The 12,853-nt window shown below is 40.8% G+C and overlaps 2 protein-coding genes across 2 annotated transcripts; one reads left to right on the top strand and one right to left on the bottom strand.

Moving 5' to 3' along the window:
• Nucleotides 1–1,341: 1,341 nt before the first annotated feature.
• On the top strand, nt 1,342–5,335 carry olfml3b (olfactomedin-like 3b). Its single transcript, XM_040204179.2, has 3 exons — nt 1,342–1,575; nt 2,550–2,835; nt 3,610–5,335. Exons 1-3 carry the CDS (start codon nt 1,357–1,359, stop codon nt 4,392–4,394), a joined length of 1,290 nt encoding a protein of 429 aa, XP_040060113.1. The 5' UTR covers nt 1,342–1,356; the 3' UTR covers nt 4,395–5,335.
• Nucleotides 5,336–6,463: 1,128 nt separating this feature from the next.
• cdk2 (cyclin dependent kinase 2) lies at nt 6,464–10,849 on the bottom strand. The gene is made up of 7 exons (XM_040204199.2): nt 10,050–10,849; nt 9,189–9,266; nt 8,962–9,082; nt 8,683–8,853; nt 7,904–8,005; nt 7,581–7,784; nt 6,464–7,454 (listed from the first exon to the last, which is right to left on the bottom strand). The coding sequence occupies exons 1-7, from the start codon at nt 10,163–10,165 to the stop codon at nt 7,350–7,352; spliced, it is 897 nt and encodes a 298-aa protein (XP_040060133.1). The 5' UTR covers nt 10,166–10,849; the 3' UTR covers nt 6,464–7,349.
• Between the last annotated feature and the right edge of the window lie 2,004 nt (nt 10,850–12,853).

The following is a 12,853-nucleotide window of genomic DNA, read 5'->3' as shown; positions in this document are numbered from 1 at the left end:
AAAATCGATTTAGAATTTCAAATTCACGCAGTGCATTTGACAAAATAATCATACAACAGAGCATGAATGAACTAGTTAACCTAAACATATACAAAACAATTGTTGCTTCAGGTCTGTCCTCCACAAATGATTTTTCACAAGATATAATGTCATGTTATATCTAAATAAGTAAATGAATCTTAAATCTGTCAAACTTTAAAGGACATAAAGAGTAGGACTACTGTATTATTGTATTAATTATAGTGTGAACACAGTCTGGGTTTCAGAGTTAACTAGCAAACCAAATAAAGCCAGCTCTGTTTAAACATAAGGTGTGCAGTGATAGTCATTGGTTCATACTGACTTTTGTGGTGATCTCATAATTATGGGTAAGAGCAGATATTTCCACAATAATTCCCACTTGGCAAGCTAACTACTGTTTTTGTAAAGCTGCAGACATTCAGTATTGCAACTGTTCCTGCAGGCAGAGACAGCTGGAAAACACTGCAGACACTGAAGTGCAACAAAAAACAAAAAAAACACTTCACCAATGTATTGAACTCAAATGTTTCAAATATTATTTACATTTTCGATTTTTTTTTTTCCTCCCTGCTTTTTTGTACCTCTGCGTTGAAGATTTTGAATGACATGATGAGTCTGTTTCAGGAGATACGGATGGTGTAGGACCTCCTAATTCTGAAATTATCGATTGTATCAAATGCACTGTTTTTTAATTTAGTAGCTCCCCGTGCTCCTGGGCAAATACCGACATCCTGATGGAACAGGTTTGAGTGGAACTACCAAGTGCCCTAAAGTTTATTGCCTGATGTGACCTCTGTTATTTGAGTCTCTGGTGCCTTGTGCCCCTTCTCCTGATTGATAATGTTATTTCAGCAAATGTATTCTAAACCTCTGGATCTGTTTGCTTCAAAAGGTCATGTCCTGTCAAAAGAAAGCACATTATGTCTACTTTTACCTTTTGAGAATAAAGTTACTATAGTTTGGATTGAAGCTCAGGACAATTTCTAAGAAATGCATCTGTTAGTTCATACAGCGATTTATTGCTTTGTTACAGAGTTTAATGACGTTGATTCAGATCTACAGTGGATGGTTTTCCACTCAGTACAGGATCACAGTGCCTCACTGAGCCTGGACTCCCACTCACATTACGCTTCCTCTTCCTACGTAACATGTGGTCCTGTGCCACATCATGTGTTCTGAGTAAAAACACTCCCTACCCCCTAAAGGTCATACATACATTTAATATATGTTTATATATATTTTTTTCCAAAGGTTGTTAATCGGCTAAAAGCCAACGTGAAAATAAACCATAGTGACTTGTCTCTCTTGGGGACTGGGCACCTCCATCTTTACCAGATGTATTTGGCTCCTCCCAGGCAGTTTACTAAAACATTCCAGCCCACCTCTGGGAGTCTGCTTCCTCCTCCACACACTCTCACTCAACCCAAGGAGCTAGTGAGACTGAGCCGACACAAAATGAGAGCACTCGTTGTCTTGGTTACTTTGACCTGCTTTGCCAACGCCCAGCACCAGGCACTGATTGACTACTTGGAGCGAAGGCTGCTCACTATTGAGGTAAGACTCCTTTTACCTCCCTGTCGAGCCCTGCGCTCCAGAGTCCCTCTGAGGGGAAACTTCCAGGCAATGGAATGCAGATGTAGGAAAATCCTGGGGAAAATGGTGGAAAATACAGGTCTCTGAAATGCATCAAGGAGAATGAGAAGCATGTCTGGGTTCAGAGACTTTAAAGAAAATGAAGTTTAAAGTTAGATTAGTATGGATTTAAATATGATCTAAAAAAAAGGTTTTTAAATTGTTAAAATGACATGGAAAAAATTATGAAAGGTGGATTGTTGAGAGGGTTTCTGCAGTAGTGGCCTCCCATCATCATTATATATCTATATATTTTATATCATCAGGATGATGATTTTAAATTAATAACACTATAATGGATATACATATCTCAAAGACCCATTCACAGCTTTCCATGGGAATCTTGTCATTAGGTTTGTCTGTTCTCATATTTTGGTTTTGTTTATATGAAAAAGGTAAATACAAACATGTTCTAGGTTTGAGTCATTTTAACACACATTATATAACTCAACAGAACTCTCTCAGAATATAATTTATCTCATAAATCACATATCCCTGAGTGTCTGTTACTCTGTCAGTTTACTGATCACCTGTAGAGAAACATCACTTTTTATTTTCCTCCTCCACAGTGAGGTCAAAGGTCAGAGTCTGCTACGGAGCATGCTGCTAGGATTTTCCGTTTTGCTAAAAAAGTCATTTGAGCCGGGTGGAAACTTGCCACGTGTGGACTGAACCTGTGTGTTTAACGGATGAGTGTCCTACTTATTATGGCCTTTGGTCTCGGCCTATTTAAGGAGCTTAGAAATAGCATAAAATCATGGCCTCCTCCTAAGCGTTCCAGAAGTGCAGTCACAGTTCCCGTAACATCCGGACATCATGCATTACTCACATTACACTTAGGATAGGGACAATGGACAATGGTACCCTCTTCCACTTGTGTCAAACTTCCAAAACAGGACCGGATCTCTCTGTGGCATGAGCAGACCGCCCGCTACGCCTCCGAGCTGCGTGCTTTGAAGCAACAGATGGTTTCCCAGCTGGAGACCCTGGATAAAGAGAAAGAGACATTGAGAATGACTCTGGACGGTGTGGGGACGAGGGTGGATCGGGTTGAGCGTGAGCTGGACTACCTAGAGACTCAGAATGGAGCGCAGCCGTGTGTGGACGTGGACGACAAGCTGATAGAGCAGCAGGTGACGCTGGTGCAGGAAAAGCAGAGGGCCAAGTATTCAAAATTATCAGGTGAGATATGATGTAGCAGAGTACAAGCTGATTATCAGAATAAACATTATATTGTATTGAGAATGAACCTGTAGATACTGAATCTGACCAACAACTATAACCTTAATCTACAATCATTTTAAATATAAACAAAGAAAACTCAAATCCTCCAGTTTGTAGGAATTTAACCATTTGATTGATTATTCAAGCTGAAAAAACACTAATGTACTTATGAGAGAGTATCGATGGATCACTTTTCAATTACCTAAAGTGTATTGATTGGAGATAATATTCCACACAAATAATCCACTGGTGAGGCATTGACCCTAATGAAAGCCCTTTGACCACTTTGGCTTTGCTAAGATTTGGACAGACCATCTTGTTTCTGAGATACATTGCTTATCACACGCTATCAAACGTCACAAAAATTGCTTTTTGGTGGCCCTGAAGTGTTGAATACAACATCGAGACAGAACACTTTCCCCAACTACGTCCAATGTTAACCTCTGCTTTATTTGCACAGCCTAAACCTGGTACCTGCGGCATGTTTATCAAAAGCACCAACTCAAGCAAAAACAGTTATTGTTTTTAATTAAGTTTCTGTTGTTGCAAGGGAATTAAGATGGGTTTTGCACTTTTGCACTTTAACAAGGTTAACAAATGGTGGCAAAGATCTTCATTTTGAAAGCATTCCCTAAAATGTAGAGCTATGCCATTAGCTAAACTCCTGATAAAATATGAACCTTGCTAACATGTCTGTGAGGTGTCCCCTGTGTCTGTCGCTCTCTCCCACAGACTGCAGCGAAATGATCTCCAGCATAAAAGCCATGAAGATCTTGAAGCGAGTCGGAGGACCAAAGGGAATGTGGACCAGAGACACCGGCAGAGGCTCTGGGAAGGTCTACGTTTTCAACGGGACGGATGAAGACACCATCCACGTGTTTGCGTCCGTGCAAGACTTCTCTCGCTCGCCGGGCGTCACTCTGTCCAGGAACCTAAAGCTGCCGTCCGCTTGGAGGGGAACAGGACACGTTGTCTTCAACAACTACGCGTATTATTTCACTCAGGCAGAAGAGATAATGTTGATTAAATTTGACATGAATAGCAGCTTTGTGAGAGACAGCACAGTGTTCCCAGTGCAGGACCACGTCCCGGTGTACGGCCTGAACCCGGAGACAGTGATGGACCTGGCCGTGGACGAGGAAGGCCTGTGGGCCATTTACTCCACCAGGCAGAGCGAGAGGTACATATCTCTGGCAAAAATTGACGCCACCTCGCTGGACATTGAGCAAATGTGGGACACAAACTGTCCAAGAGAGAACGCCGAGGCGGCTTTTGTCATCTGTGGCACTCTGTACGTGGTGTACAACACCAAGCAGCCTGGGCGCTCACGTGTCCAGTGTGTGTTCGACGCCAATGGTATGGTGACCAACGAAGATGCGCCACTGATTTACTTTCCAAAGCGGTACGGATCGCACTCTAGTCTGAAGTACAACCCGCAGGAGCAGCTGCTCTATGCATGGGACGATGGCTACCAGATCCTGTACAAGCTAATCATGAAAAAGAAACTAGAGATTTAAACCCAAAAAAAACACCACACCATCAACCACCACAAACCAGACCCAAGTCCCATTAAAGCAAGATAGAAGTTTGGACTCTTTAACTAAAACATGTGTACTCAATATTACTACAGAACATTTTACATTTTAGAATCTGCCCCTGGTTTACTTTATGAATTTATGATCTGATTTCATCATCATTGTTTTTGTTAATGCGGCAAATATTATACTATAGATTGGTACAATTTACCAAACTGCTCACTTTAATCTAAATGTACCAATCAATCTATATTTTTTTATTTTACATGTCATTTTGTCTAGATCTTGGTAGCATCAATGATGCATAAAACTAGTATTAACCTCTAGTTCAGCATAGTACATTTCAAATAAACAATTTGTTTAGTTATGCTTCACATTTGTCAGATATAATGCTACCATATAAATGTTGTCACTATTGTGGGTAACCTCACAGCTGCATTAAACGTGTCTTGGATATTAGGATACGTGCAGAAACAGCTAGCTGGCTAGTGTCGTTTTTTTTCAGTTTATGCATGTGATGAACTTCCGGTCCAAAGCGAGCACATATGTATTTTGTGGCTTTAACTTTTTACTAAATGGCACCAAAAAAGGGCACCACTATTTCAATTATACATCTGATATTATGGAATTGTTTAGTTATATATAATATATAACATTGATTTCCTACTGTTTTACATTTTAATTGTTGTTGAATGTTGAATTTCAAGAAGAAATGCAAACTACACTTGTTAATGCAAGAAGTCATTCATCTCCATTTCAGAGAGTAAGATGCAAACAAATTCAAAGTAATGGGTTTGTGTGATAGTTTTCTGCTACTGTACTATCTACTATCTTTTCTCGATTTCAACTTTGTTTCTTGAAGCTGACCTGCACGGACTGACGTTGACATACGGCGTGACTAATAAAAACATGTTTAGTTGGAAGTCTATTGGTTATTTTATTGGAGCACCAAATGGTTTGTACTGTTTTGTGCAGCTTTTTGCAGGGATTACTTTGCTTAAATAGTAAAGAATCATGGCTTCTAAAAAGAGCAGAGTTAAAAACTCCAAAAGCAATACTTTAGATATTAAACTGCAAGCAATGAAGGACAAACATTACCCCAAAAAACACACAGGGGAAAATCTACAAAAGGACTGTGTAGTTTCCAGCAGGTGCCAGTGCTTATATCTATGTGTATCTTTTTATTCTATTTTCTTCCCTCTACATGCTGCTGTGATACCAAAATGTCCCTCTTGAGGGATCAATAAAGTATCTATCTATCTATCTATCTAATAAACTGAGTGAACATCAAAGCACCTTTTAAAGGTGAACCACAGCCCTGGCTGCGCTGTGAAGCACGCAGCCCCTGGGTGCTGACATGCTGTTTGCGCATATTTAAATGAGATAATATACATACATTTGTTTCTCTAATATTGTATAGAATTGTCAACGCATTTTATATTGTACACTCTTGATGTCTCCAGCCAGGCAACACGTACACATCCAGACTTTCGAGTGATCGTATAGCAGCACTGATTGCATCCGGGGAAAGGCGCCCTTATCAGTTATTTTGGATTAGTTGATTTTACAGTAGCTCCTCTACATGTCAATATTTTAAATACTTTTTAAAAAGAATGAAAATAAGATTGATATCTACCTTCTCTCCCTGCAGGAATATCATAGCCGTGTTGAAAATGTTGTTTATCGGTGTGACACGATACCATCAGTTCATCCTCTAATTTTAATTCATGGCTTAATATTTCTTAAACAATGAAAACCGTACCGATGCAATACTTTCACCAGACTTCCTAAAACAAATAGTGTATTTCATGTGATTCTTGGCCTAATTTGACTATGAATTAAGTCTATAACGTATCCAAGTGTTATAGGAATTTCATTTGAACAATACAAGGCAGCATTTGACTCTGATTTGGATTTATTGTTTCCTTTGGCTCCAGAACAGAAGAAACCACCACTCACTAAAACCAAACATGAAACCCTTTAAATGAAGAGTAATAATCGATTAGTTCAAAACCCCAAATCATCCTGGGGGTAAAAAACAACAACACCCGTTGTTTACACAAGTTTATTTTTGCAAACCGTAAATAAACAACATCCATAAAAAAGGTTAATTACATTTTAATAAAATCGAGAGTAAGAAAGATGCAACAGCACATTGACTTCTGTAAAAACTGAATTTCCACAGGTTTTGTATATCACAACTGTATGTACAACGCTGACAACTTCAGTTGGGTGAGAAATTCTCCCAACAAACCTCAATGACCGATAAACATTTTTGTGTATTAAAGAACCAAACGTGATGTTATGAATTAATTTAAGGATTTTTGGGAGGTAACGGTAAAGAATTTAAATGCAAGAAAATCAACCCAAAAGAACTGGATTGTGATTTTTTTAGCACAAAAACTGTTGTATGAAGACTGTAACTCACATCTTTCATTCAGCCGCTGCTCAGTTTAACAGAGCGTTTGTTATTTGCACTATCCCACATACTTAATCAATTATGTTTGAGAGTAACTACTTCAATTTGGACATCTCAAAAGTAACATATTATTTAAACCGGGAAATAAAATAGGGGACTATTGAGTCTATCTGACGTGCGCACTAACTCAAGTCAGAGCAGAATCTCAATCAAAAACATGTACAATTACATCAAAGATGGTTTGCACAGAAATATCTGCAAAGTAATGATGTTGAAATTACAGATGAACACATTCATAACTATTATAACATTGCCGCTGAAGAAACAGCCAAACTCTTGGGACGTCTATAAGGCTAGAAAGCTGGTTTTAGGTATCATCAACTATCCAGTCAAGGATGCAATGTGTCCTGAAGTGCCCACTTTTTCTGTCCATTCCAGTCGTTGTTATGAGGTGTGGTGAAAGTGTCCTTATTGCTTCGACATTGTTGGCATTAAAATGGACCGATGATTAGCTCGACTCAGAGTCTCAGATGAGGAATTGGCATGGTGACGTCTCGGAAGTATCGATGCACAAGGGCGTTTTTGGCAGATAACCTTTTGTTTGGGTCATAATTCAGCATTTCCTGGAAGCACAAAAAAACAAATATTGCAAAATGTAGTCAAAAGAATGATCCCCATCATATTTTTCTGCAGTTAAAAGAAAACACTACAGCTAAATGAATCTATGAATTATTGACAAATGATCTCACTCCAAGCAGTTCTCTTCCATCCTCATCAAGAATTGGCACTACTTTGGATAAATCCTGCCGGGCCCACTTGGGAAAAGATGGTTTGTAGTCGGGCATTGATGTGACTCCTGGCCAGACTGTCTCGTCAGGTGTCCCCAGGGTTCGGAAGATTCGGAATAACTGATCGATCTCCGAGTCCCCGGGGAATAGGGCCCTCTTGGTGAGCTGTGCAACAGTAGACAGTGAGGTAAGTCTGTTGGTTAGATGTTACGTTTGATCCATGTGCATCATGTTTAGGCTTCATTCACACATGAGCTTATTGTATAGTGTACAGTGCATATTACCATTTCAGCAAAGATGCACCCGAGACTCCAGATGTCGACAGCTGTGGAGTAGTATTTACAACCCAGGAGGATTTCTGGTGCTCTGTACCAAAGTGTCACTACCTGAAAAATATCAGAAATCAGCCAGACTGAAATATTCAAATCAATGCACTGAAACAAAGGTGGGGAAAACAAGAAAACACTGCTTTGTTAAGCAAAAATCCACATGGAAAATGGAAAATTATAAATGCGAGTATAGGAAGACGTTTTTTGCTGTTGACTATATTGGTATATCGCTGCATCACCCACTCTGTGAAACGCTGTGTGGTAAAGCTCCGAAAACCAAACAAGTAATACTTAGGCGCCAATCTATTCCTGAGGGGATATATAGCGATGTTTCCTGTCACACGGAGGTGCAACGGCTAAGCGGAGAGAAAGTACTGAATAGATTTGAGGTGCGTGAGGAAATCTGCCAGGTTCTGTGGCACTGTGAGCTGGCCTATTTATGCAACCGAACAAAGCATCTCACAGCACCAAATCTCCATCTTTAAGGACGTGTGATCCCTGACACGTGTGATGCATGGAGAGCTTTCCAAGCCAAACTGCGCCTGTGAGAGACTGTTCTCTGGAATGAAGATGGACAAGACCCACACAGTCTGGTCTCACTGATACATACCGTCTTTTCCCCCCCAGACTCAGAGGAAGCATGATGGAGTGCACAGCAGCGCCCTGATCCTTGCAGTATCTTTTTAGTACCGATACACCGTGCAACAGTAGGTGTGAGTAGCTGTAGACGTTACCTCATGTGTGTACGTGCGGACAGGCACACCGAAGGCTCGAGCTAGGCCAAAGTCAGCGAGCTTGATCTCCCCCTGGGCGTTGATGAGGAGGTTCTGGGGCTTCAGGTCTCGATGAAGGACCCTGTGAGAGTGGCAGAAGGCCAGGCCTTGAAGCAGCTGGAAAAGATAACTCTACGAAATACACACACACACACAAACACACACACGAAACATGGTTAAGTCAACTCAGAAGAAGAAAGCTAGAAAGATCTGTTTTGATCAAAACTGGCAGGTATTTACCTTCACCAGAGGCAGCGGGATACCAGCAACTGTGAAAGAGTCCATGAACTTTTTCAGATCCTGATGAAGGAACTCAAAAACAAGGTAGAGCTTGTTCTCGGTGTGGATGACATCACGCAATCTGAAACACGTCAAGAGGCAGCTCGGCTTAAAAACTGACCGAACAGAGTATTACAAGAATCTTGCAAGCAGGATTTAGCTAGAAAGGCGTAAAATCGGGTACTTACTTGACAATATTTGGATGACTGAGTTCTTTGAGGAGGGAAATCTCTCGGATGGCAGTGCTAGGAACACCCTCCGTTTCCCTACATGAAACATGTGGTATTTTACCCGTGTACGTTACTGAAGCTCATTCACATAACCAAAGATATACTAATATTTCCCTTTAATATAATTTACTGCAACTTGGTTATTACACATTATATTGACTTGTTACAATATGATTTTAAAATACGTGTTACTCTATATTTTGTGTATCTTGACATGACAAACCGTCGGGGCAATTTAAAGAGAAAAGGTAACGATGTCCATTGGGGAGCTGTACAGTCTCGCTCTTGTACTGACATCGCTTAAGACGCTGTCAATATTTCACTGAACCATCACCGCCAGAGAACACGAGATAAGAACAGGAAACCGGACAGAAACACTGGATAAGATAAAGTCACTGACGCCACCTGCTGAAGCCCGGTGGCATCAGCTGTTAGACACAGCATGGGGGCAAATTTGGATTACATATATAATTCATCTTAGAGGCCTACAATAAATAAGTTTCACTAGCAATACTAGTAAAATACTAGCCCCTGAAAGATGAAAATACGCTACAAAAATAAATAAGCTTGATTGCTGAAGTCAAACAGCTGCAGTAAAATGGGCAGGATGTCAAACGTGAGCAGGTTTTATATTAGCAGTAAATGCCGCTGCAGTTGAACATCTGGGGCTTGAGAAAAAGAGATATGGCCCCACACTGATGGGAGAACAATAGAACCGAATCGCGTTTTAAGTTTTAAGCCCAGTAGAAGCCGCAGACAGCGTGAGCTCGGCCTCCCGTGGTGCCCAGGTGATCAACCGACACTCATGACTGGACTTACGTGTCTAGACGGATTTTCTTGAGAGCAACAGTTTCTCCGGTGACTTTGTTCTTCGCTTTGTAAACCACTCCGTACGTCCCCTCGCCTATCTTTTCCACCTTCTGAAACGTATCCATGTTCACCCAAAATGGACAGAGCAGGAGGTCTGTGTTGGTAGTTTGGCTAGTTAGCTGGACTCCCCTCTTTGTGTGTGAGCTAACTGCTCGGCGGCTACATAGACCGACATACAACTTAATTCACTCTGGGTTCAAACGGATCGGATGGACCGCGGCCGGTGCGTCCTTTCGAGGATGCTTTAAAGTTTCTCAGATCAGGGAAAAGACGTAAAACTGTGGGGCCAGGTCATTTATTGTCTTTGATAACTATAATATGCGTAACTATCCGTAGTAACGGCTGCTCCTCCCTGGAAAACACTGAACTAACACAAGAGCGTTTCCCGCGTTACTTGAGCAGCGCTCGCTTTTATGTTCAGGATACACCGGCTGATGGCGCCGGGTGGTAAGTCAGAGTTTTACGAATCGACTCCTCAAAGCCGTCTTCCTCAGGAGTCGTTTTGACGGCTACCGGTGCCAACAAGTAAGTCAAAGCTTGTGGTATTTTCAAATACAGACAGCTGAGGTTAGATTCTTGGTTATTTGGTAGTCCAGATATGGAGTGGTTCTATGCCGGGAGAGACGCAGACATCTAACTAACGAACCTGTTTGGTCACGTCGTAACAGGGCGATGACGTTGTACGTCATCAACGTCAGAGACGGAAGTGGTAGCGAAGAAAAAACGTTTGTGGATATAAAAGAGCAAGTACAAACGTCTTGTGCTAAAATACAAATTGATCTGTTACATTATAAATATTTCAAGAAAGAAAAAATTGTTCGGCTTAATTTATAATTTGGTTTATACTTTATACATGAAGGGATTTTTTGATCAGCTCAGGTTAGACAATATATTTTGTTTATTTTTGCATACTTTTTGCAACAAAACAATGTGGTCAAATATGCTGCAGAGTGTCAAATAATTAACTAAATAGCCCCATGTTTCATAGTATTGTAGCGACTCTCGCTAATGAAGCTCCAGACAATGGACTCTTTTATGTTTTTTATTAATCAAACAGGCTACTGTGGGCCGTAGCCTACGCCGAACAACAACAAGCACCTCCGACACAACCCACGCTCCCGCTTTACCTACTATATCCGCCCCCAAACAGCCCCACAACATGTCCCCATAGGTGGCACAAGGATAACTGGCGTAACGTTTACTGAACTACTAAACATAGTAAATTGGGACTTCGCTTACTGAACATGCCAGTCCGTTACAGTATTCTAAAACTAAAGACATTGCTCCCTCTACTGGCAGTAGTGTAGCTGTGCACCCTGCCCTGATCATGCGCCTCGGGAGAAGCAAGACGATAGAGTTTTGCAGACCCTTTTCACAGCAGACATTTTGACTTGTTATAGCAAGAAAACCACTAGATAAACCTTTAATATTCCAAATATCTCTTCTCCGTTAATCATTACAACATTTTGCAGAAATTCACTGTTTTCTAGTTGATCCTTGTTAAAAATGTATTTTCCACTTAGTTTTTTACTCGTGTTTCACTCCCATCATGCGCAGTGGCTTTGTGTTTCATCAAGGCACTGATTCACCAGTTACGGGATCACAGACCTGCTGGGCCTGTGGGGTCAGGTAGATCTCGATCAGGCAGCGTGCATCAAAGGTTCCCGGGCAGAGTCAAGCCGATATGTCTGTAGGACAATCGCACATATAAATAAGGAAAATAAATCTTCCAGTTTCAGAATCCTGGATTTGCTCATTGTGACACTGTCATTCTGGAATGGAGAATGGGCTTTGTTAATTATTTTAGCAGAACCTGCTCATTATGGCAATGACAATGTGTGGGGTGAAAAATACAAAGGAGTGGTCATGAGGCCTTGGATGTGATCTGTTACTGCTTGAAGAAACAACCTCTGTTAGATGTTCACTCACCGTCACTGCACATGATCAAAGCCCAGAGGCTTGCCGAGCGTCCACCCTGCAGTTACGTAAAGTGACGATCATGCACAAGTCATGTATCCCACGACTGAAAGTTTTGCTTTATTCTTGCAGAAGAATGCTGTTGTTTGTGGCAATGAGGAGAGCGATTGACCAACAAAGACAAAGAATTTGGATCATTGACAAAGCTGAGGGAAGTTTGTTTAAGCCTTCTGAATACACCAAATGACAGCAATGCTTGCTTTATTCGATAACCTAATTTCCGTGTCCTGTGTGATCTTGTTCTAGCAGTTTACAAACCAGAAGGATTTATTGATAAGGCTTTTGATCATAATAAAGCACAATCTTTCTTTTCTTTGAGTAAGTTTGTGTGATGCAGGTGGAGGACGAGCTGTGTGTTTGTATAATTTTAGTCATCCAAGCTTAACTGTGGTCCTGATGTTGAATTTTATGCCCTTCTGTTGCTTTTCACAGCACGTTATGGCTGTTCCACAAACTATTTATTTGGATTATTCCCTTATCTTATAATAATCAAATAATTTCATCTTGGGTTGCTGTTAATAAAAATACTGAAAAAGTGTATTACTTCTGGTGACCCCCAATCTGTAATACAAATCTGTTTATTCTAGAAAGTCCCCAAAACCTTGAAACAGTTTTATTAAAATACAATGGAGACTAATGAGGAAAGAATATGTGTGGTATGTTAAGTCAGTTGCTCTGTGGGAAGGATTTATTTCCTCCTGAACTTCGCTGTTAGCACATGAGGGGTCACATGTAGTGCAGCCTGAACAGGCATGAGATAACATCAGTGGGAAAAC

Source organism: Gasterosteus aculeatus, chromosome 17 (assembly GCF_964276395.1).
Source record: "Gasterosteus aculeatus chromosome 17, fGasAcu3.hap1.1, whole genome shotgun sequence".
Classification (NCBI taxonomy): domain Eukaryota; kingdom Metazoa; phylum Chordata; class Actinopteri; order Perciformes; family Gasterosteidae; genus Gasterosteus; species Gasterosteus aculeatus.
This window is presented reverse-complemented; position numbering and strand designations above follow the sequence as displayed.